Source organism: Euprymna scolopes, chromosome 43 (genome assembly GCF_053919585.1).
Source record: "Euprymna scolopes isolate OS-2025 chromosome 43, ASM5391958v1, whole genome shotgun sequence".
Taxonomy (NCBI): Eukaryota; Metazoa; Mollusca; class Cephalopoda; order Sepiida; family Sepiolidae; genus Euprymna; species Euprymna scolopes.
In genome coordinates this window covers 11,143,604-11,168,365 of record NC_136524.1, presented here as the reverse complement: position 1 = coordinate 11,168,365, position 24,762 = coordinate 11,143,604, and the positions used below count along the sequence as shown (strand labels likewise).

Here is a 24,762-nt window from a genome sequence, read left to right as displayed (position 1 = left end):
TTTTATCGTTATTTCCATGGTAGGTGCTCGTCTGAGCCCCAATCCCTCGTCCCCCCTCGCCAATCTTTCACAAGAAACACCCATCTGTCTGAAACTACTGTCAATAATTTCCCCACTCTTTATCTGTGCCTAAATCCAAACGTAGATTCCATGAGAACAGCTTCTTTCTTAGAACTGCACGCCAGTGGAACTCTCTGCTGCTTGCCTGTTTCCCACCTGACTACAACTTGGACGTCTTCAAGTCCAACATAAACAAACTCCTGACAAACCGCCCCCTTAAGTAAGACACTCTATCAAAACCCCCAATACTAATGATTACTACAATACTATCTCATTGATTACTGTACACGCAATAACCCTTATCCCTGAGTGACCTTCGGGCCTTGATAAGTGGTGACCCCCCCCCATGTAAAAAAAAAAAAAGAAGATATATAGATAGATTGCCCATTCCTTGTATTTTTCTATAACATTTTCTTAAATAAGGAAATACTTTGAAAAGTATTTAATTATTATTTTAATTATTTTTTTTGGATTTGCTTTCCAATACAGAGAGATTCGAAAAAGTGTTAAAAACAATAAAATAAACAACAAATAAATGTTCCCATTGGCTATAAAAGTTACTTTACAACCTACCTGAATCGTTTATTGGTTTTTTAAAGTAATTTTAAACACTCTTTATTTCATCGTAAATATTAACTTTTTAAGAGTCGTAAGAATTCAAAAAGGCGAAACATTCCCCCTCTTCGTCTTCGTGAGGTAGGAAAGAGGAGCTTCGTTTTCAGATTTGTTTTCGCGCACATGTGTGAAAACTGAACCGCTCAAAAATAGAAAATACTCAACAGAATGGAAAAGTGGTCAAAAACATATATAACATTTAAACTAGAAAATAAAAGGAAAGACTCTTTCTTTTTTTTTTGGGGGGGGGCGGGGTAGTGATGGCTCTCTCTCTCTCTGTCTCTGTCTCTGTCTCTGTCTCTCTCTCTCTCTCTCTCTCTCTCTCTCTCTCTCTCTCTCTCTATATATATATATATATATATATATATATATATATATATTAGGGTTAAGTCTCAGAAAAATGATTTTATGGGGGTGTATCTCACCTTTTGTGGTACTAGTATGGAACAACACAAGAAGGTGCTTATAAATGGCGAAACGAAAATCGAAAATCATGCTAAAACCGAAGAGGAAGCTGATATTACTAACGTTTATAAAGTTATTTCGGAAGTCGACATTGACAGTGTTGATACATCAAAAACTCTCAATGATGGTGATGCGCCTGAAGTTGAAGAATTGCGGAGGCAATCATGGCGCGAAAACATGCTAACTAAAAAATGGTTCTACCGGGAATTGTGCAACGATGAGAAAATTTGGAGAACATGGATGGTGTATTCTCCTTCCAAAGAAGCCTTATCAAGCAGAATCTGGCACTACGGGGTCACCGGGAAGACATCCATAATGATGAAAGATCAAGAAAACAAAAGAAATTTTTTAGAATTGGTAAATTTATTGGCCAAGTATGACCCTGTATTCTGTGAACATTTGGTGAAAGTTAACCTGGGAAAGAAAATCGCTACTTCTTATCTTTCACCAGAAATTCAAAATGAATTTGTAAGCATTTTGGCAAAGCAGGTGAGAAAGAAAATCATCGATCAGATCAAGGAAAGAAAATATTTTTGTATAATTTTTGATAGTATTCTTGATGTATCTCATAAGGACCAGATGAGTGAGGTGTTGCGCTACGTAAAAATTGACGAAAATAAAGTGAGTCGTTTCTCTGCTTCATCGAGACAAAAGATAAAAGCGTGCAGGACATTTCTAAACTGATTTTGAGAGAACTAGAGAACCATGGGATTCAGATTGGTAACTCTATTGGTCAGGCATTTGACCAAAGCTACTATTATGGCACGCCACTGATCGGATGTGCAGAAACAAATCTCCGAAATCAACCCAAAAGCTCTATTTGTGCCGTGTACTAACAATTCATTAAATCTGGCTTGTGTATATGCCGCTTCTGTAGTGGTTCACGCGGTTACATTTTTTAGCATAGTGGATCGGTTATTCTTGTTCTTTTCTGCATCTACACATCGTTGAGACGTCTTGATTCAGTTGACCGGTCTAAGTATCAAGCGGACTGTGGAAACTAGATGGAGTAGTTGAACAGATGCTGTAAATGATGTGGCAAAAAAATTATTGGAAGTCGTCATTGCCCTGGAACAGCTCACAGAAGAAGGAGAAAATGCAACCACAAGATCAGATGCATCTTTAATTCTCAACTCGGTATTGTCGTTTCCGTTTCTTTTATTTCTGAGCCTTTGGAAAACTATTCTCCCAGAAATCAATGATGTCCAGAAGTTTCAAGAAAAGGGACTGGATCTGCAACAAAGTTCTGTCAGGCGGACGGCGTTGAGAGATTGCCTTCTTCAAAATAGAGAAAATATGGTGGACGCTGCAATAGACGAGTCAAAAAAACTCTGCTCTGAAATGGGGATAAGCATGGAGCATCGTATCCGCAAAAAGAAATGAATGGGCGGTGAACGATTAACTGATGCCGCACTGGGGTTTGATACTGAGTTGAGATGAGGAATGCTGTCTGTCATAGACATGTTGACTGAAAAAATATCTTGCAGATTTCAACAAGTTCACAATCTTGCAAGTAAATTTGATACTCTAACCTAACTTCCAAATCTGACCCCCAAGATCGCCATGGGCATGGAATATGTGCCTATATAAAGGATGGCTTTCCATGTGGTAGGGATATCTCCAGAGAAGATCCTAACTTACCCTATATGTGCTTCCGAGTAGCACTAGCTCACACTACGGCATTTATATTTACTTTCTATCACCCCATAACAGCAGAGTTAAAAGCATATCTGAGAAAATTGACCAAGTTCTATCAGCATATCCTTCAGCTAACATTCACGTATGTGGAGACTTAAATGTTCACAATGTGGAATGGTTGACCCACTTAAACAAGACCGATGATGAGGGGAGATTCTGTCATGATTTCTCCATTGCTTATGACCTCACTCAGATTGTTCACGAACCCATGAAGCACTTGTAAAAACTCTGTTGTGAGTTACACTCTTTTGGAGGTTGAAGGTTACATTTTCAGTGCAGACATCACTCAAAAATAAAATTGCAAATTACTTGGGATTTTTACCCAGCCATGCCTGAATGAGAACATGCTACCTCTGCGGATTAAATAAACATTCCTGAATTTAACAAAAAAATTCACGAGTTCGACAAAAACATCTGAAGAAAGTCGGAGTTTACAAAAACGTTGTGCAAATAAAATTCAATGTAAATAAATATTTTGAGGGCTTTTTGGAATTTTGAAGGTTTTAACAGGTTGCCATATGCCAGCAGTAGGAGAGGGGTGGAAAAACAGGTAATCATATTCCAGCGGGGGCGGAGGCAAAACATATAATTATATGCCAGTGAGGGGGGGGGGTAGGTAATTATATGCAAGTGGGGGAGGGGGCGGCAAATTTTATGACCACACCGGGTGGCAAAATCTGATGCTACGCCACTGCGTTCAGGACGACTGAAAACAATGCCGAGATGAGCGGAGAGCACATACAGTGCCTAAAATTCCCAAATGGTCACCCATCTGGTATTAGGCAGGCTCAATATTGCTTAACTTCGGTGACCTGACGAGAACCGGTGTGTCAACATGATTAAGCTGTACATACATACATACATACATACATACATACATACATACATACATACATACATACATACAGGGGAGATTTATATTATAGAAGATGACATCTTTGATTTTTTTTCTCTTTTTGTAAATTAAAATTCAATTAAAAAAGAGAAAAAAACCACGTAAGAATTAAAGAAGAAAAAATCAAATGATTTTTTTCTCATTTAATAAAATGTTTGCACCTTCAAGTGGTCATCAAAACAATTTATTTGTTCATTTTAAAGTTTTAATTTTATTAATGGTGCTTTAAAAGTTTCCGCCAATTTTATTAATACTGGATTACCACACACTTAAGTAGCTCCCATTGAAGAGTTCCCCCGCATGCGAATGACAACACTAGCACATATCCTTGAAATACCAACACGAAGATACGGGCATTCAACTTATATATATATATATATATATATATATATATATATATATATATATATATATATATATATAAGCTCTATTTCCTTTTCGGTTTTATTGAGCTTTTACATCTGGTTGAGATTACTTTACTTGTAAATATTAATTCTTTAATATTTATAATATATTTTAAGTTTACCATTTTGATTACCTTGGTAAACTTATTGTAATTTATATATATATATATATTTGTGATGAGACGATTCCAAAATTTTTCCTGATTTCAATACAATTACTGATTCCATTTTAAATTTCCGATTCCGATAGAACTCCCGATTCAGATTTCGAGTCTTTTAAAATTTATAAATATTTAATTAGAGATTTGTTGTTTTGTGTAAATTTTAAAATTATTACATAAACCCTGCTAATTTTCGCATATAATCTTTTCTCAAATGTTTTCCTTGTAATTGATTGAAAATTGTAAAAACATGCGTAATCGCTTTAAAATAATCCCCCAAATAAACGTACATAATTTATCTCTAACAGAAAAAATATTTTGCTTTTGGTTAAGAATGTATCGGAAAAAGACGCTTATTTTACGTTAAATTTATGAATGAAACTGATCCTGCACTTTTAATTTAAAATAAATTCTTACTTTGTTTATCATTATGAGTGTCTATAGGTAATGTTTTTATTTCAGGTATTTTCATGAAATTATTGGTGTTTTTTCTTCCATTTTCATTTTTCGCCAATTGCAATTATAAATTTTTGTTGCGAAAAGAAAAATTCGATATTCGATTTTTTAAGACATTGCATGTAAACAACCTGAAAAACAGCTTGCATATGAATTTAACATAAAATGATCACCGTTTTTGAACCAGACATGTTTTAAGAACGGGTAACGCATCTTGTTATGTTCCTGGTCAAACTGTAGTATAAAATATGTTATTGTTCAAAGTCATAAAAGACATGACCTCTTCCTACTACGAAGTCCGAGTGATAACATGAAAAATTATGTGATTACTTGTGGTTTTATGATTTTACCGATTAGGCAGGAAGGGAGGGTCAGTAGTAAACAATTCAGTTAATAATTAGAATGGCATGTGATCATTTTACGTGTGATCATATTACGTGTGAGAATTTTACGTGTGATCATTTTACGTGTGATCATATTACGTGTGATCATTTTACGTGTGATCATTTTACGTGATCATTTTATGTGTGTGATCATTTTACGTGTGAGCATTTTATGTGTGATCATATTACGTGTGATCATATTACATGTGATCATTTTATGTGAGATCATTTTTTTATGTGTGATCATTTTACGTGTTATCATTTTACGTGTGATCATTTTACTTGTGATCATTTTACATGTGATCATTTTATGTGTGATCATTTTATGTGTGATCATTTTATGTGTGATCATTTTAGGTGTGATCATTTTAGGTGTGATCATTTTATGGGTGATCATTTTACGTGTGATAATTTTATTGGTGATCATTTTATGTGTAATCATTTTATGTGTGATCTTTTTATGTGTGATCTTTTTATGTGTGATTATTTTATGGGTGATCATTTTATGGGTAATCTTTTTACGTGTGATAATTTTATTGGTGATCATTTTATGTGTAATCATTTTATGTGTGATCTTTTTATGTGTGATCTTTTTATGTGTGATTATTTTATGGGTGATCATTTTATGGGTGATCATTTTACGTGTGATAATTTTATTGGTGATCATTTTATGTGTAATCATTTTATGTGTGATCTTTTTATGTGTGATCTTTTTATGTGTGATCTTTTTATGTGTGATTATTTTATTGGTAATCATTATATGGGTGATCATTTTATGTGTGATAATTTTATTGGTGATCATTTTATGTGTAATCATTTTATGTGTGATCTTTTTATGTGTGATCTTTTTATGTGTGATTATTTTATGTGTGATCATTTTATGTGTGATCTTTTTACGTGTGATAATTTTATGTGTGATCATTTTATGTGTGATTATTTTACCTGTGATCATTTTACGTGTGATCATTTTATGTGTGATCATTTTATGTGTGATCATTTTACGTGTGATAATTTTATGGGTGATCATTTTATGTGTGATCATTTTACATCTGATCATTTTATGTGTGATCATTTTCCGTGTGATCATTTTATGTGTGATCATTTTATGTGTGATCATTTTACCTGTGATCATTTTCCGTGTGATCATTTTCCGTGTGATCATTTTATATGTGATTAATTTTATGTGTGATCATATTATGTGTGATCATTTTATGTGTGATCATTTTATGTGTGATCATTTTACCTGTGATCATTTTCCGTGTGATCATTTTCCATGTGATCATTTTATATGTGATTAATTTTATGTGTGATCATATTATGTGTGATCATTTTATGTGTGATCATTTTACCTGTGATCATTTTACTTGGGATCATTTTATGTGTGATCATTTTCCGTGTGATCATTTTATGTGTGATCATTTTATGTGTGATCATTTTACCTGTGATCATTTTACTTGGGATCATTTTATGTGTGATCATTTTCCGTGTGATCATTTTATGTGTGATCATTTTACCTGTGATCATTTTACTTGGGATCATTTTATGTGTGATCATTTTCCGTGTGATCATTTTATGTGTGATCTTTTTATGTGTGATCATTTTATGTGTGATCATTTTATGTGTGATTATTTTACATGTGATCATTTTATGTGTGATCATTTTATGTGTGATCATTTTATGTGTGATCATTTTCCGTGTGATCATTTTATGTGTGATCATTTTATGTGTGATCATTTTATGTGTGATCATTTTACCTGTGATCATTTTACTTGTGATCATTTTACGTGTGATCATTTTATGTGTGATCTTTTTATGTGTGATCATTTTATGTGTGATCTTTTTATGTGTGATCATTTTATGGGTGATCATTTTATGGGTGATCATTTTATGTGTGATCTTTTACGTGTGATAATTTTATGTGTGATCTTTTTATGTGTGATAATTTTATGTGTGATAATTTTATGTGTGATCATTTTACCTGTGATCATTTTACCTGTGATCATTTTACGTGTGATCATTTTCCGTGTGATCATTTTCCGTGTGATCATTTTATGTGTGATCATTTTATGTGTGATCATTTTACCTGTGATCATTTTACTTGGGATCATTTTACATGTGATCATTTTATGTGTGATCATTTTATGTGTGATCATTTTACATATGATCATTTTACATGTGATCATTTTATGTGTGATCATTTTATGTGTGATAATTTTACGTGTGATCATTTTATGGGTGATCATTTTAGGTGTGATCATTTTATGTGTGATCATTTTAGGTGTGATCATTTTATGGTTGATCATTTTAGGTGTGATCATTTTAGGTGTGATCATCTTATGTGTGATCATTTTTTGTGTGATCATTTCAGGTGTGATCATTTTACATGGGATCATTTTACATGTGATCATTTTATGTGTGATCATTTTATGTGTGATCATTTTATGTGTGATCATTTTACGTGTGATCATTTTATGGGTGATCATTTTATGTGTGATCATTTTATGTGTGATTCATTTTATGTGTGATCATTTTACCTGTGATCATATTACGTGTGATCATTTTCCGTGTGATCATTTTATGTGTGATCATTTAATGTGTGATCATTTTATGTGTTATCATTTTACCTGTGATCATTTTACGTGGGATCATTTAACATGCGATCATTTTATGTGTGATCATTTTATGTGTGATCATTTTATGTGTGATCATTTTATGTGTGATCATTTTACTTGTGATCATTTTACCTGTGATCATTTTACGTGTGATCATTTTATGTGTGATCATTTTATGTGTGATCATTTTATGTGTGATCATTTTACATGTGATCATTTTATGTGTGATCATTTTATGTGTGATCATTTTATGTGTGATCATTTTAGGTGTGATCATTTTATGCGTGATCATTTTTGGTGTGATCATTTTATGTGTGATCATTTTATGTGTGATCATTTTACGTGTGATCATTTTATGTGTGATCATTTTATGTGAGATCATTTTACATGTGATCATTTTACATGTGATCATTTTATGTGTGATCATTTTATGTGTGATCATTTTATGCGTGATCATTTTTGGTGTGATCATTTTATGTGTGATCATTTTATGTGTGATCATTTTATGTGTGATCATTTTACATGTGATCATTTTACGTGTGATCATTTTATGTGTGATCATTTTATGTGTGATCATTTTATGTGTGATCATTTTAGGTGTGATCATTTTATGCGTGATCATTTTTGGTGTGATCATTTTATGTGTGATCATTTTATGTGTGATCATTTTACGTGTGATCATTTTACATGTAATCATTTTATGTGAGATCATTTTACATGTGATCATTTTATGTGCGATTATTTTATGTGTGATCTTTGTATGTGTGATCATTTTACCTGTGATCATTTTACGTGTGATTATTTTATGTGTGATCATTTTATGTGTGATCATTTTAGGTGTGATCATTTTATGTGAGATCATTTTATGTGTGATCATTTTATGTGTGATCATTTTATGTGTGATCATTTTAGGTCCGATCAGTTTATGTGTGATCATTTTATGTGTGATCATTTTACGTGTGATCATTTTACGTGTGATCATTTTACGTGATCATTTTATGTGTGTGATCATTTTAGGTGTGTTCTTTTTACGTGGGATCATTTTACATGTGATCATTTTATGTGTGATCATTTTATGTGTGGTCATTTTACGTGTGATCATTTTATGTGTGGTCATTTTACGTGTGATCATTTTACGTGATCATTTTATGTGTGTGATCATTTTATGTGTGATCATTTTACGTGTGATCATTTTATATGTGATCATTTTATGTGTGATCTTTTTATGTGGGGTATCATTTTACGTGTGATCTTTTTATGTGTGTGATCATTTTATGTGTGATCATTTTATGTGTGATCATTTTATGTGTGATCATTTTATGTGTGATCATTTGACTTGTGATCATTTTACGTGTGATCATTTTTTATGTGTGATCATTTTATGCGTGATCATTTTATGCGTGATCATTTTATGTGTGATCATTTTATGCGTGATCATGTTCCGTGTGATCATTTTACGTGTGATCATTTTATGTGTAATCATTTTATGTGTGATCATTTTATGTGTGTGATCATTTTACGTGTGATCATTTTATGTGTGTGATCATTTTGCATGTGATCATTTTATGCGTAATTCATGAATTTACTAAACAGAAAAAAAAAAAAATGGAAGGGCGACGAAAAATGGTTATTTTGGCCAGCAAGAGAAAAAGGGCAATTTTGTAATAAATATTGATTGAAAATAAATTTTAGAACAGTTCTTGCGGAAGATATTCTTTTAAGAAGAGGGCCTCCAATCCCCATCCCTCATCCCAATTAAAAAAAAAAAATATTAATATACTAATTGTTGTGTTTTGTGTTCTTGAACTCGGAAATCTGCACAGAATTTCGGTCGGAGGTTACACCGATCAAAACGTGAACAAAATGTAGTATCTGTTTTGGAGCTGGATATTCCCCACATTACAAAAGAACAACCTGGAGCCTAGCCTTACTCTCTCGGGGAGGCAAGTAAATAGGAACACTCAACATGAGAACAATAGTACGAAACTTGTTTCAAAATCGATTTTATTTGGATTTAAAGAACCTTAACATTTTAAGATATTTTTTAAAATATAATTTAGGGGGAAAGGGTAGCCGCCTTTTAATAAGACTCTTGAACAACAATCTATTTTCAATCGATATTTATTCAATAATTGCCCTAAATTTATATGTGCTACTAACCATCCATCCTAAATGCTAAAATAATTTTGTTTTTTATGAATTTACAAATATCACCCCAAAAGTAGATTATCAATGGGGGGGGGGTTAAATGTAGATATAATTCATTTTTTAATTTGACAAACTTGTAAATGTTTTCCCTTTATATATTTTAACTGTGAACTCTCTGAGAAGTGTCATCTAGACATTTGGTAAATAGATTCCAAAAAATACTTGAATATTTGATCAGGCTTCAGACGGCATCTGGTGCCTAGAAATCCCTAAGTCCAAGCATAAAAGTAAATGATAACTGCAGTATCAAAGAAAATTTGATGCTAAAAGTTTTTCACACGGAATTATGAAAATTCACAAATTCATTTCAAATTCAATTCAAAGCTAAGCTTTTTTCACAACCTTTTTTCCCCATTCTTTGTCATATTTGTCAATGCTGAGTGAGGGAGCAGACAAAAACCTACCGGACAAAACCAAACTGGACAAAAGCATAAACTCATAAAATAAATAAATTAAATATTACAAACACAACACGTTTTTTATTCTATTTTTATTTTATTAGCAATAATGACAAAATATTTCTTTAATTTTAAACAATTTTTTCGATACCTTGTAAATAAACTACATTCTTGTAGAGTGAAGTTTAGCAAAGTTTCAAGTTTTGTTTTGTTTATTTTATGAAAATAAAGAAATTACATTTTATTTGGATGTTTTTATGATCTATAGAGTTTAGTTTTACTAAAAGTTTAAAAACAATAAAGATTTATCATCAGTGAAAGCAATGAAAATTTAAGTTTGAAAAATATTAAAAGAATCGATTTTGGAATCTGAAATTAGGCACAAATTTTTCCGCTCCCGATACCGATTCTGATACCCTCAAAAATTCCGATTTTTCTGATTCCCAATTCCAATTCCGATTAATCATCCCAACACTAATATATATATGTGGAGAGAGAGAGAGAGAGAGAGAGAGAGAGAGAGAGAGAGAGAGAGAGAGAGAGAGATTACTAACAGTTGTTAGACAAATTTTTATTGTGAATGTTTTACAGGGGAGACCACAGATTAAAGCTCAGTCTAGCACAGGTCATGAAGATAACGATAGAGTAAAGGGAAAAATTGCAACTTTTTTCTGTGATAAGGAGGGGGTGGGGAAGAGAAAAGTGCGTTCATAAAGAACCAAAAGAACAGCCAGAAACCACAATTGTAAAGATTGAATTTGTTTGGCCAAAATCCAAAATGATTTTATAAATTTGGAAAAAGTTGTAAAAATTGAAATTAAAACCAAAACTTTCAAAAGTGAAAGAAGATAAAAAATAAAGTGACTGATAAATATTTTTAGCACTTTTGTTTAATTGTCTTTCATGGAATTTGTTTTTGTTTACCTTCAAGTGGAAGTTTATTATCCATGGGCTTTTGTTTATCACCTTTACGCCGTCTGACGGACATTCGTTCTCTCATTGTTTTTGATATCGGCATGAAATCCTAAAAAAAAAAAACAAACAAACTGAGAAAGCATATTTCTGCAAAACAACATAAGTTAAAATTTTGTCTAAATATCAAACTAAATCAAGTTTTTCAATGTGAAACTAAAATGTTAAGATCAATCTAATATAAGCTGTGGGACATCATTGGCTATAATATGAGCCACATAGTGAGTCTCTATTATGAAGAGAACCAAAGTTATTACAAAAAGTATAACTTTCAATCTACTTTTCTGTGATCTTAATTTTAGCCTTTGACCTTGGCATTTGACCTTTAACTTAGATATCCTAAATTAAGAAATTAAATAAGTTCTAAGTTCTATGAACACAACTAAATCTCAATAAAAGATCTAGCAAAGTATGCCTTGCATCAATTATGTCTACAAGGTGAGCTTGTCTACAAAAATGCATTTGCATGCATCGTTTCAAATGTGAAGAAAAAAAAACAATAAAACAAACAAACAAACTCAGGCATTTGAGAACTATGGAAGAGTAGAGCACCTAAATTCAGTCATTAACAGCTGTCCAAGCTATTCTGAATACCCTAAGTAGCGTTCAATATCGGGAGAGAGTCAGTTCAGCAATCTGAAAATACTCAATGCATAAAAATTAACTGCATACCCTGTACCAGTCGCTTATTGCAAAGTTCTGGTTCCTGCAAAATGGGACAAATTTTCATGCTTCAAATTTGTCCCAGGATTAGTGGACAGAGAACTTTGCACTCTGACGAATTTACTGCACCTCCTCGATGTAAATACCTCTGACAAACCCGACTAGCAGCAAATTTCCACCCCCATTAATGAAGAGGTCTCCAGATAATTGAAAACTTTCTATTCTAACAGTTTTTTTTTCTTCAAACCATTTGCTTTTGGAATTCCCTCTTTCCTCCCAGTTTCTAAAACTGTACTAACGCACAGAAATTTAAATGTAATGTGAACAAAATCTTGCTGCCTAACTCCCTACTTAAGATGCTTTCTATAAATCTAACCCCTAATCGCATAGCCTTTACCTCTCAGTGACAAGCATCGTTTTGGACAAAAAAAGTAAAAGAAATAAATTAAAATAAAATAAATCCTTTGAAATTTGATGAATATTTATTAATTGATATCTAATAACTATCAAAATTTCACAAAAATCGGAGGTATGAAAAATTTCCCCTTTTACTCCTTTTGCATTTACTTAAATTAAACTAAATATAGCCCACATTACACACTCTTAAGCTCAGAAGCTGTGTTCCAAAGTTTCCAAAATTCATGATGATTTCGTTAAGCTAGAAGTGAATCCCATGCATGCAAACATATAAGCATGCACATATACCTAACAATAAACTCCGTTGAGTTTAAAAAAAATTGATTTAAATATAAATATACAATATATAACTATAATCAGATTTATAACCATATTTACTGCTTTTAGTAGAGCTCCCGTGGATTCTGATGATTTATTTACTAAAAAAATATTTTCTCTTCAAAGAGAGGTGGAGGTAGAAACTTGGTTTTAATAGTGCTTTTAGTAGGGCCTCCTTAATTTTAATTAGTGCTTGCAGTAGTGCTCTGGAGGCTTCCTGAGTTTTATTTTTTTCACTCATCACTTAAAAAAAAGTTTTCTCAAGACAATGAAAGACAATATAATCTCAAAATCACTTTTTATTTTGAACATCTTTCATCTTACCCTTTAAGAGCCAACAGGTAGACTAGTACTATTTAAAAAATAGCGTTGGTTGTTAAATGCAAAGGCAGACCAAACTTTTCTTTAAGTGAAAAGATGCAAAAAAAAAAACAAAAGAAAAAACAAAAACAAAAATAAAAATGGTGAGGGCGGACACTGAAGGCGCCAACAACAAATCAGGGCTGTAAATCGGTTCTGAAAATGATGGATCAATTTACTAGAACATTGTATGTAAAACTGAACCCCCTTCCAAATCTTTAAATATTGATTTTTTTTTCATTTTTTTTTTATAATCTGGTTGCTTAGTGTCCAATAATCTGCAGAAATAGTTGAAAAAAGAAGAAAAGGAAAAAAATTGTAAGGTGGATGCAAATTGTTCAGGTGCAACTACATATTTTTTAAAATATTTTCTTTACGCAAGTTGTGCATGATTAAAACTAGAACTTGATTTAATAAAAAATATGTTTTTTTGTCCAAAATTATTCATTTACCATTATTTTATTTGTATTTTTCATTACAAATTGGAATTGTTTTCAAACAAAAAACGAGGCAAATATGTTTTTCTAATGTAAAAAAAACGAAACAAAAAAATTACTTGATAAATTTACATATTTAAAAAAAAAAAAAAACTATTTGGGTTTTTATGACCCAACCCAGAATAATTTACCTCCTAAAAAGAAATTAAAATTTACTTTTTTTTGGTTAATTCTTTTCAACGGCCTTTAAAGATAATATAAAAGAAGGATTTTTTTTGTTAAATAATGAACATTTCACATTTTTAGCAAGGGGGATGACTTTTTTATATAAAATTAACGTAAAATAAGACCCCACTTCTTGGAGACGTTACAAGACATGTAATTGTTAGTATGCTAGAAAGCTACTAACACCCAAAAGTATTCTGTACCTCTATAAGGCCACCATTCGCCTATGTATGGAGTATTGCTGTCATATTTGGGCTGGTGCATCTGCCACTAATCTCTCGCTCCTAGACAAGGTTCAAAAGAGAGTTGAAAACCTGATAGGCCCTGAACTGTCAGCTAAACTTCAACCTCTTTCCCATCGACGACATGTTGCATCCCTCTGCCTGTTCTACAAGTACTTTAATGGTGAATGCTCTGACGAACTACAAGCACTTGTGTCTCCTCAACGTAAATACCTCCGACAAACCTGACAAGCAGCTAAATCCCACCCCTTCATGGTAGAGATCCCTTGATGTAAGAAAGCCTTCTACTCCAGTAGTTTCTTCCCCATAACAGCTAGACTTTGGAATGCCCTTCCAGGTCCCTGCTTCCCCAACTGTACTGATATGCAGAAGTTCAAGTGTAACGTGAACTGACATCTTGCTGCCCAACTCCCTACACCTGATTGTAGCCCCCTACAACAAAGTGGCAATGTGTCTTGTTTGGGGTGAAAATGTAATAAAAAAAATTTTTTTTTCAAGTTTAATGGGGGCAGAAAGAGGCAATTGGGTTGAGGATGGGGTCATAAGTTCCAAACATTTTCAAAATACGTAGAAACACTTCAAAACGTGTGTGAGGGAAACTTTTCATTTTTTTTTAAAGATTTGATTTTAAAAGGTTTCACCATTAAATATTAATCAGTTAATTATTATTTCCTGATATTTTTAAGGTTATTAACACACACACACACACACACACACACACACACACACACACACACACACACACACACACACACACACACACACACACACACACACACACACACATACACACACACACACACAAAAAAAAAACAACTAGGGTGGACCTGTACATTGCACACTCCCTCCTTATATTTTTTCATTTTGTTTTATTTTTCTTTTCAATGTTTTTTCAACAGATTACACCCCTCTTATATGAAGGATTTTCCATTTAATTTAAGGGCAATGATGTTAAGACCTATGATGTATTCCATATTGTTTTCACTGATGGTCACCACGTTTGTTTTTGTGCCACGTGCATCAAATTTTTTGCGTGCACAAAATTATGTATTGTTTTCACTGGTTGTGACGTTTGTTTTCACGCACGCATGCATTCAATTTTTGCATGTTTATACATTAATTTTGTATACTCACTATTCCATAGCTAGCTATAACATATACTGACTCAACGGGTTACGGGTAGTCTAGTATATATATATATATATATATATATATATATATATATATATACTATAAAATAATAATTTCCTCATATAGAATCTAGTACTACCAGATCGGGCTATCTGAAGATACTGTCTTCTTGATCAAAAATGCACCAATTATTGATGTTATTTTTTTATTTACAAAACTCAATCATGTTCTGCAAAGTCAAAAATAAAAACAACACTTTTCCTCTACAAATCAACCAAACCAAACACCATGCATAAATATTTGAAGATATAAAGAATTTAAAGCACAAAACTTTTACAAAAATAACTGGATTCAGCATTAAATAACCCGAAAAGAATTGATATGTCATAAAATAAAGTAACCAAACCTCATATGCGAACCGGGTTTCACGAAATGACCATCAACTAGTCAGGAGACTAGAAAGAAAGTATTAAATCTGTCATTGGCTGCAGATAAAAAGCCAATAGCTAACCTGTAACTCTTTCTTTCTAAATAGTTGATGGTCACTTCACAAAAACCACATCTCAGTTGAGAAAATTTTAATTGTATATAAATAAAATATATATCATGCTCTTGCTGTACAAATACCTAACTTTATACATTAAAAATTAAAATAAAGCAAGTGCAATAAATGATGTTTTTCAATAAACAAAACCAAATAACTATTTTTGTAATGAAACAATGGTTAGGTTTCAATTTCATACATCATCACATGTACATGACTAATAGACTTTTCTCTTTTTGTTACAGTGATAACCCTCTGCTGGTTAGTAATGACAGAAGTTTCCTAACTTTTGCAATCAGACTAACATCTGCTCCACCCTGTGCACCATTGGTATCAGCAAAATAACAAAACTTTAATAGCTTCACGATACTCATACCCAACTTTATAGAGACATGTAATACTATGGACGTCTCCCTTCCCTGAGCCAAGACCATGGACAATGTGAGGAAATGATTGATCAAAGCACACAAAGGCGATCAGAAGTAGGATACATAGTCAGCTGGAAGTGGCTGAGAGAGTGAATCATTTTCCACTTATCAGTCTCTCTGAAATAAAGATCAGACATTTAGGATTTCTTATCATAAGCTAACATATTAAATAGCCAGAGATGTTCGAGGCAGTTTATGGCAGTTTGTGGCTTGGGGAGCAGATGATCAGATCAGGGTAGATCAGGACAAGCAAATGATGAGATAAGCTGATCAACCTCCCTTGCTAAACTTTCACAAAAAAACACTCAACTATCAACAATTTCCTCCAATCTCTATACCAGTGCCTACATCTAAATGCAAATTCCATGAATAAAGCTTCTTTCCTAGAACTGCCCACTTGTGGAACACTGTTCTGCTGGTCTGATTCCTAGCCGATCACAATATCGTAGCCTTAAAGTTTAATGTAAACAAGTTCTTGTTGAGCTGTCCCCATAAAAAATCAAATTCTACCCAACTGACATCATTAACGATTATTACACTATCACCTTACATTCATTAACCCTTATCCTCGAATTGCCTTCGGGCCTTGGGAAGTGGTGACTCCATTGTAAAAAAAAATTTAAAAACTGAACAACAATGATGCCTCAAGAGACAAATTAGTTGAGTCTTAGCTGATATACTGGAACTTGGCTGAGATATGGAGGTTGGCATTTGAAAGGTTCCTTTCCATGGTGATGTTATACCTGGAGTATAACTGATTTATGAGCGATTTATTTGAATTTGTGTTTTCTCTTGTAAGTCTTTGTTGTTTCGTTTTTGTGTCCTTATGAATCAATGTATGTGCCAAGACAACACGGTCAAAATGAGAATGAGAAGAAAAAGGTAAATGGAATCATGGCACACAGGAATGGGTGTTGGAGTGGTCAAAGAACGAGCATGGTTCTACGGAAGATTTATGAATTAAAAAAAGAAATAAAACAAAAGTAATAAATGATGCTTTTCAAAGAACCGAGTAGCCATTTTTATAAAACCAAAAAATGAATACTTACATCATCAATTGCATTGGAATTGGCATTGTTCTCTGATGGATTTTGTTTATCTTTAAAATAGTTTGAGAGTCCTAAGCCATGAATTCCATCTGACATATCACCAATATCAGATTTTATGTTGAAACATTCTGTTGGGCTGGAAGTATTCTGATTGTTTGAATTTGTGTCAGATGGATTTAAGCCTAAAAAAAGAATATATATCAAAACTTATATAAAAATGTAATTTGAAGCATTACGAGTAATATGCATATAGAGGAGTCATAGAAGGCTATTACAATGCAAGAAATGGAACTATGTCAGTGTTGAGAAGGAGGACAAAATCGAACTGATTAAAAAAAATGAAAAAAATATAGTAAATCTTAATTGTTAATTCAAACCTTCTACATAATGATATATATGTGTGATCATGTTCCATAAGATATTTCAAAGTAATACCTCTTTTTCAAATGATAGGTGTTTCAAATTTCCTGAAAATCATATAATGTTGTTTTCATAGCAGTAATTTATATCAGTGACAATGCAGAAATGAAAAAAAAATAGTAAATTAAAGCATTCTGTTTAATTTATCAACAGACCAGCAGACGTCTTACTTGTAATAATGCTTTATAAATTAAAAAGTAATAAAACTCAATGAAAAGTTTTCAGTGCTACAAAATTTGGTGCTATTTCACTTTAATAATACTAAATCGAATATGGCTTCCAAGCATAAAATTGTAAGACTCAATATGGATTTGAGGCACCTCAGAATTAGCAACAACCAAAGGACACATTTTTTCTTTAAATTCGGCTGAAACTTTTTGAAAATAAAAACCAAGATGAGAATATTTTTTTAATGGAAATCGCTCCAGACAAGATATGCAGCCACTCCATGTAAAGCGCTAATAAAAACGAAAACATTATTGCAAAGATAGGAGATGCTTATTGATCTTAGTGCTAAAAAGATCAAGGCTATAGATAGGAGGAAAACAGTCAACAGGAAGAGAGTTCCATGAGATTGCAGTTCTTGAGAAGAAGCGACTGGAATAAGAAGCTGAATTATAAGATATCGGAACAGTGAATCAATTAAACTACTTCACTAATGAGTTAAACGATCTCTCAAACAAACGAAACAGAAAATAGATAAGATAATTTTGAAGAACACATGATAAGAAAAAGATTAAAAGTAGTCTGTGAGAAAGGTTGTAAAGAAGAAGAAATGCTAATGTCAATCAAGTTACAGGGACGCTTCTGAAGTTTATCAAGAACCCTTAAATTAGACAGATTTACAACGATACATACACGGTTCGATAGTAAATTTAAAGAAGTGGAGAGAATTGACTTTATGAGAAACAGAAGGAGCAAAAAGTTTCAGAGTTGATTCCTTGTCTCTATTAGCAACGTATGTACTTAAAATTATTATAATGACATATGTACCATAAAAAGGTCAACTTAATGTATGCAAGTATCACTTAGGTAAGTGAATTTCTTTACTATTGCTAGTAAAAAAGCAATAGCAAAATTAACTTAATTTTTCAGCAATAATCAGAAAAAGTATTTGGAGGTTTCCTAGTTACCACGAGACAGAGTTAGACACTAGGATCGTTTTTTAACATGGAAAAAATAAAAAAAATAAAAATTGTCTCAGTCGTGAAGGATTTCTCCTCTACTGACAGAGAACAAGAAATTGAAGTGTAGCATCTGAAAAACATATACTGCACTTTGATCTTGGCCCGCTCTTATAGTATTAAGAGAAAAAGTATTAGGGTTAATAAAATTCTGGAAATATAAATTTGTATATTTTAAAGGTTATGAATAAAAATGTGTGAATGAACAAAACTAAATCTATTCATAAGTTAACTGGAATGTGCTGGAATTATAAATAATTGGTAAAACCTTTTCCTATGACACCGATCATGTCTTGGCCTGGTGCACTGTCTCCTGACCTCATCTCTGCATTTCCGTGACCATACAAAGAAGCTGTGCCTAAAGGTGTTCCAGCTGAAATATCTGAAAGAAAAAAAGATGATAAAATTAATTTTTAGAAAGTAAAAAATAAAACATGCACACGCACGCATGCACGCACACACACACACCCACGCACACACACGCACACACACGCGCGCACACACACACACACACACACACACACACACACACACACACACACACACACACACACACACACACACACACACACACACACGTGTGTGCGTTGGATTGGGTCTCTTAAGAAAGTTATAATATGATGTCAACCTTAACATAATGCAATGTTCCAGCGTCTGCTGTTGAAAACTACCTGGCTAGCTTTTTGTATCGGTCTGCTTGTCTCGACATTATACATAGAACTTAATTCTCTTTCATTTCCTTTTGTAACTCTCGCTGACTGCAAAGTCAAAGGTGATTTTATGACTACGTCCGAATATTTCAACTAGCTTCCTATACTGATTATTGCGTAAGTATGAAACACTACTATCTCTAAGTTAAAATAATATTTATTACTCAAAATATTATTATAAATTGTTATAAGCTCCTTTCAACTAGGATTGAACCTTTAAAAAAAAAGGTTATAATAAGCTATCAGTATTAGTGAAAAGCAATGTTCTGGCATCTGCTGTTAAACACTATCTAACCAATGGTCAATATTTATTATACATACAACGTAACTTTTTCAGCTACACATATACAGATATGTTTCAGTTCTAGTTGGGATTAAAACTGAAACAGCCAAAAATGTTTATATAAATAACAAAATCATGTATATATATATATATATATATATATATATATATATATATATATATATATATATATATATATATATATATATAAATAACTACTTAATTTACTCACATAAAATTAATATACGAAAGTATAGATTTCTGCGTAAACTTTAAGTATTTACTTAAAAAGTGCTCAATACGTAGGTAGAGCTAGTTATTAATTTATAAAATATATATGGCGATTAAGCTACACTGAATATTCCGCGTTTCATCCACTCTAAGACTCTTCAGGCTTATGTGCAAATTCTGTGGTTATTTATCGTTTTTATATGCTCCTCTTCTATTGAGATTTTAGTTAGCCAATCAGATTTCTAGTATCCACCGCGCCCTTCCTATTAGCCAATGAGCATGCATTTATCGGACAAAGGCCTATTTGGCCTCTGGTTGACCTGTTCCTTTATGTGTGCTCTATTTAGTTTCTTGATCTGCTTTAAAACTAGGTTAGTGTTTTTTTTTATTAATGTTAGTTTATATATAAATATATATATGTGTACATACATATATGCACATATATATACATATATATATACATACATATATGTGTGATCGTTTATGTATATTCATGTTTATTTAATTTATTTATTTGTTTATTTTCTATTGTTTTTGCTAGTTTTAAAACTATTTTGTATCGCTATCCTAGAGTAAATTTTATCTTGTGAACAACACAGTTGTTTGCTATTTCTCTTCTACAGTTTAATAGATGTTGGGGTTCTTTAAAGTACAGGATAGCAAATTTTTCATGAAGGCATAATCTACATCTTATTATAGTTATTTGTTGCTTATATTTGATATCGATATTTTTGTATCCACTATTTTTTAGGGCCGTTTCGTAGATATTGGTTGACCTGTTAAATGCATTTAATAAAATTAAAAATAGACGAAAAAGAACTATAATTTGGTATACGGCCCCATACAATCCAATGTTAAAAACAAAGCTTGGCAAGAAATTTCTAGATCTTATTGAAAAACACTTTCCCGCAACCAACCCCTTACACAAAATCTTCAATAAAAATACCTTAAAGTTATCCTACAGTTGTTGCGAAAATTTAGAGATTATAATTAAAGCACATAATAACAAAATATTAAATAAATACAATGTAAACAACAACAAAATAAACAATAAAAAAGTAGACACCATGACAAAAATAAAACTAACGCTAGCAGAAATAATAATAATAATAATAATAATAATAATAATAATAATAATAATAATAATAATAATAATAATAAACCAACCCCGGACAAGAACAACCATACTAAAAATAAAAATACTAATAATGAACAAGATAAATGCAACTGCAGACACCGCACACTTTGCCCACGTCAAAATAAATGTCTAACCAAAAGCGTAGTTTACCAGGCCACAATATTTGCGAAAGAAAACCCAAATAACAAGAAATATTATGTAGATATGACTTCTTTAGATTTCAAAACCCGATACTATGACCACAAAAGTACATTCAACAATAAAAAACACCGTATGAAAACAACACTAGCGAATAAATACTGGGAACTCAAAGAAAGCGGACATTCGCCAGTAGTCAAATGGAAAATAATAAGACAAGCTACCACGTGTAGACGACCCATGTAGATTATGCCTTCATGAAAAATTTGCTATCCTGTACTGTAAAGAACCCCAACATCTATTAAACTGTAAAAGAGAAATAGCAAATAATTGTGCTCACAAGATAAAATTTACTCTAGGATACAAAATAGTTTTAAAACTAGCAAAAACAATAGAAAATAAACAAATAAATAAATTAAATAAACATGAATATACATAAACGATCACACATATATGTATGTATATATATATATATATATATATATATGTGTGCATATATGTATGCACACACATATATATATTTATATATAAACTAACATTAATAAAAAAAACAAAAAAAACACTAACCTAGTTTTAAAGCAGATCAAGAAACCAAATAGAGCACACATAAAGGAACAGGTCAACTAGAGGCTAAATAGGCCTTTGTTCGATAAATGCATGCTCATTGGCTGATAGGAAGGGCGCGGTGGATACTAGAAATCTGATTGGCTAACTAAAATCTCAATAGAAGAGGAGCATATAAAAACGATAAACAACCACAGAATTCGCACATAAGCCTGAAGAGTCTTAGAGTGGATGAAACGCGGAATATTCAGTGTAGCTTAATCGCCATATATATTTTATAAATTACTAACTAGCTCTACCTACGTATTGAGCACTTTTTAAGTAAATACTTAAAGTTTACGCAGAAATCTATACTTTCGTATATTAATTTTATGTGAGTAAATTAAGTAGTTATATATATATATATATAATTATATATATATATATATATATATATATATATATATATATATATATATATATATATATATATATATATATATATATATATTAAGGGGATTAGAACAACAGTCTGAAGAGCGAGTATATTATATAAAAATTAAAAATCGGTTTCATAAGGAAGAACAAACAAAATGAATAAACTGTACAATCGATGTTTTATTGAGATAGGCAATAAGTCTTGGACAATAATTTTGTCATATAGGTTTTTGAAACAAAGTCTTCTCATTAGCAAAAATATTGGGTGAGTTTTTTTTTAAAGACACAAAAAATAAACCTAGCATTTTTTTTTTTAAGTAAGGCAGATGTATCTTTTAATGGTTCGCCTTCTAAAAGTCGTAAGTATCATCATCAAAGCATTCATTTGGATGGTAAATGTAGTTTATCATAAACTGCATTTACCATCCAAATGATGCTTTTTGATTTTAAATTATCAATCATCTTACTCAATATATATATATATATATATATATATATATATATATATATATATATATATATATATATATATATATATATACCTATGTAATTGAATTAATTTTCTCACTCTGACATTGATATAAAAAGCCTACTTTTTCTATTAAAACATTATTAAAACGAACCTTAATATACTCAGTCATAGATATACGAGCGACTACATGAACGTCAACTAATTTGTATATTCCTTTAAAAAACAAGTGTTAATTAATTACTTATTCATTTTTTTATGGTTTCTTATTGGATGATTGATTTCATTTTACTATTAAGCTGAATTCTGTTTATGTGTAGTTTCTATATCTGCAAAATTGTGTAAAATTTAAGATCAAAACATTCTAGCACACGGAAATGTTTATATATATATATATATATATATATATATATATATATATATATATATATATATATATATATATATATATAGCTGACTTTGTTGGTGTATGTACAAAAATTCTATACCAAACCTTTCTTTAAATATTTGGTCTACAGTGAAAATATGAGATACAGGGTATTTGAACCTGTAGCACACTTTTGATTTGGATTTTAGCCGGCAAAAATTACTATTAATGGGTCAACATTGAAAACAAAACGATTGGTCTTAGCAGGGTAAGTTGAATAAAATATTACTCCTGCTGCTACCTTTGCACATCATAGATTAAAGTCATACTTTTTAAATAACTTTTGAAATCATTACTATATATTGGATAATAATCAATGGAAAATGAATGCTTTTACCCGAACCCCCATATTTTTCTGCCTTTACTAGAATATGTCCTACATGTACCAAACTCACCGGTTATCCTGTTACCATGTAGCACCATCTTAACACAAATCAGCATCCCTTTTTCACCTCTCGCTTACAAATTTTATTTTTTATTTCACTTTTCCTTGTTTTTTTACTTTTATCCTCTATTTTTTTCATTCTTTCACACACTTTTTTCTTTTTAATCTTTATTCATTATTTTACTTGTAGAGATCAGCACATGTCATTCTCATTGGACCCTAATTGATTAATTAATGAAATCCAATAACGTATAGTAAATACTCCCTAAAGCATACTCCATCCTTCATCACTCAATCCTTAGTTACGCCCCTTTCTAACATATTTAAAGTACCATAATTATCTAAGAATCCCTTAAACAACTCTCTCCCCGACCTCTAATATATTCAACCTATACAAGATCCCCTAATTGCTAGACGTCACATTTCCTTATTTTGTTACCTAGCGACTCCTTTTCTTTTCCGATGAGAAAAATTAGACTTCGAAATACCTGGCATAAAGAGCTTTTATAACCCCTACACACTGTATTATATTCCCTTGTTTCAAATTGATCAATAAACCTGTATACAACAGTATATATTGTTCTATTATCTATATTTTTCCTAATGTATTTAAGCTCCACCTGCATGTTGAGCTTTTTATTATATTGAATGGTCTTCATTTAAAGAATCCTTATATACTTCCTTGATCCCCCCCTCTCTCTCTCTCTCTCTCTCTCAGTATATATATATATATATATATATATATATATATATATATATATATATATATATATATATATAAGAGAAAGAAAATTAAAACTGTAAGTTGAAATGTACAATCAAATTTATTGTTCGACTGAATACTCAAAAAAACAACTTACAAAGTCCTTATTTCGTGGAGTTTCTAAGAATGCTATTCTTGCTATTCTTCTTATCAGAGAACAGAAAGAAACCAGCAAATTATACTTGTAGCAATGCTAGAATTTGGTGGTTACGGCATTAAATGAAACTGCAATTTATTGTAGTCATAAATTACATGTAATTTTCTTTTAAAAACAACGAGTGAAAATATGTAGGAAATGTAAAAAATAATAAAAACAAACTGGGCATAAAATTGAAGACTTTTTCAAAGGTAATCCAAAAGGCGAAAATAATTTTTTAGAAAGAATCAAATTAAAATTTAAATCCAGTTGAGTACAATTAGTCCGGTTGGACAATTTTCAAAGTAGCTGAAATTCATGGAAATTGTTTTTGCAGATAGTGCAGTAGTCCAAAG

General features: G+C 31.5%; 1 protein-coding gene across 1 annotated transcript in view; it reads right to left on the bottom strand.

The window, feature by feature from the left end:
- LOC145268182 (TOG array regulator of axonemal microtubules protein 1-like) overlaps positions 1–24,762 on the bottom strand; it is a 156,204-nt gene that overhangs the window by 39,567 nt on the left and 91,875 nt on the right. The window contains exons 10-12 of the mRNA XM_080123413.1: positions 19,014–19,127; positions 17,142–17,323; positions 11,280–11,379 (exon numbers count right to left, since the gene is read on the bottom strand). Of these exons, the coding sequence (XP_079979539.1) occupies positions 11,280–11,379; positions 17,142–17,323; positions 19,014–19,127 (396 nt within the window). The remainder of the gene's footprint in view (positions 1–11,279; positions 11,380–17,141; positions 17,324–19,013; positions 19,128–24,762) is intronic.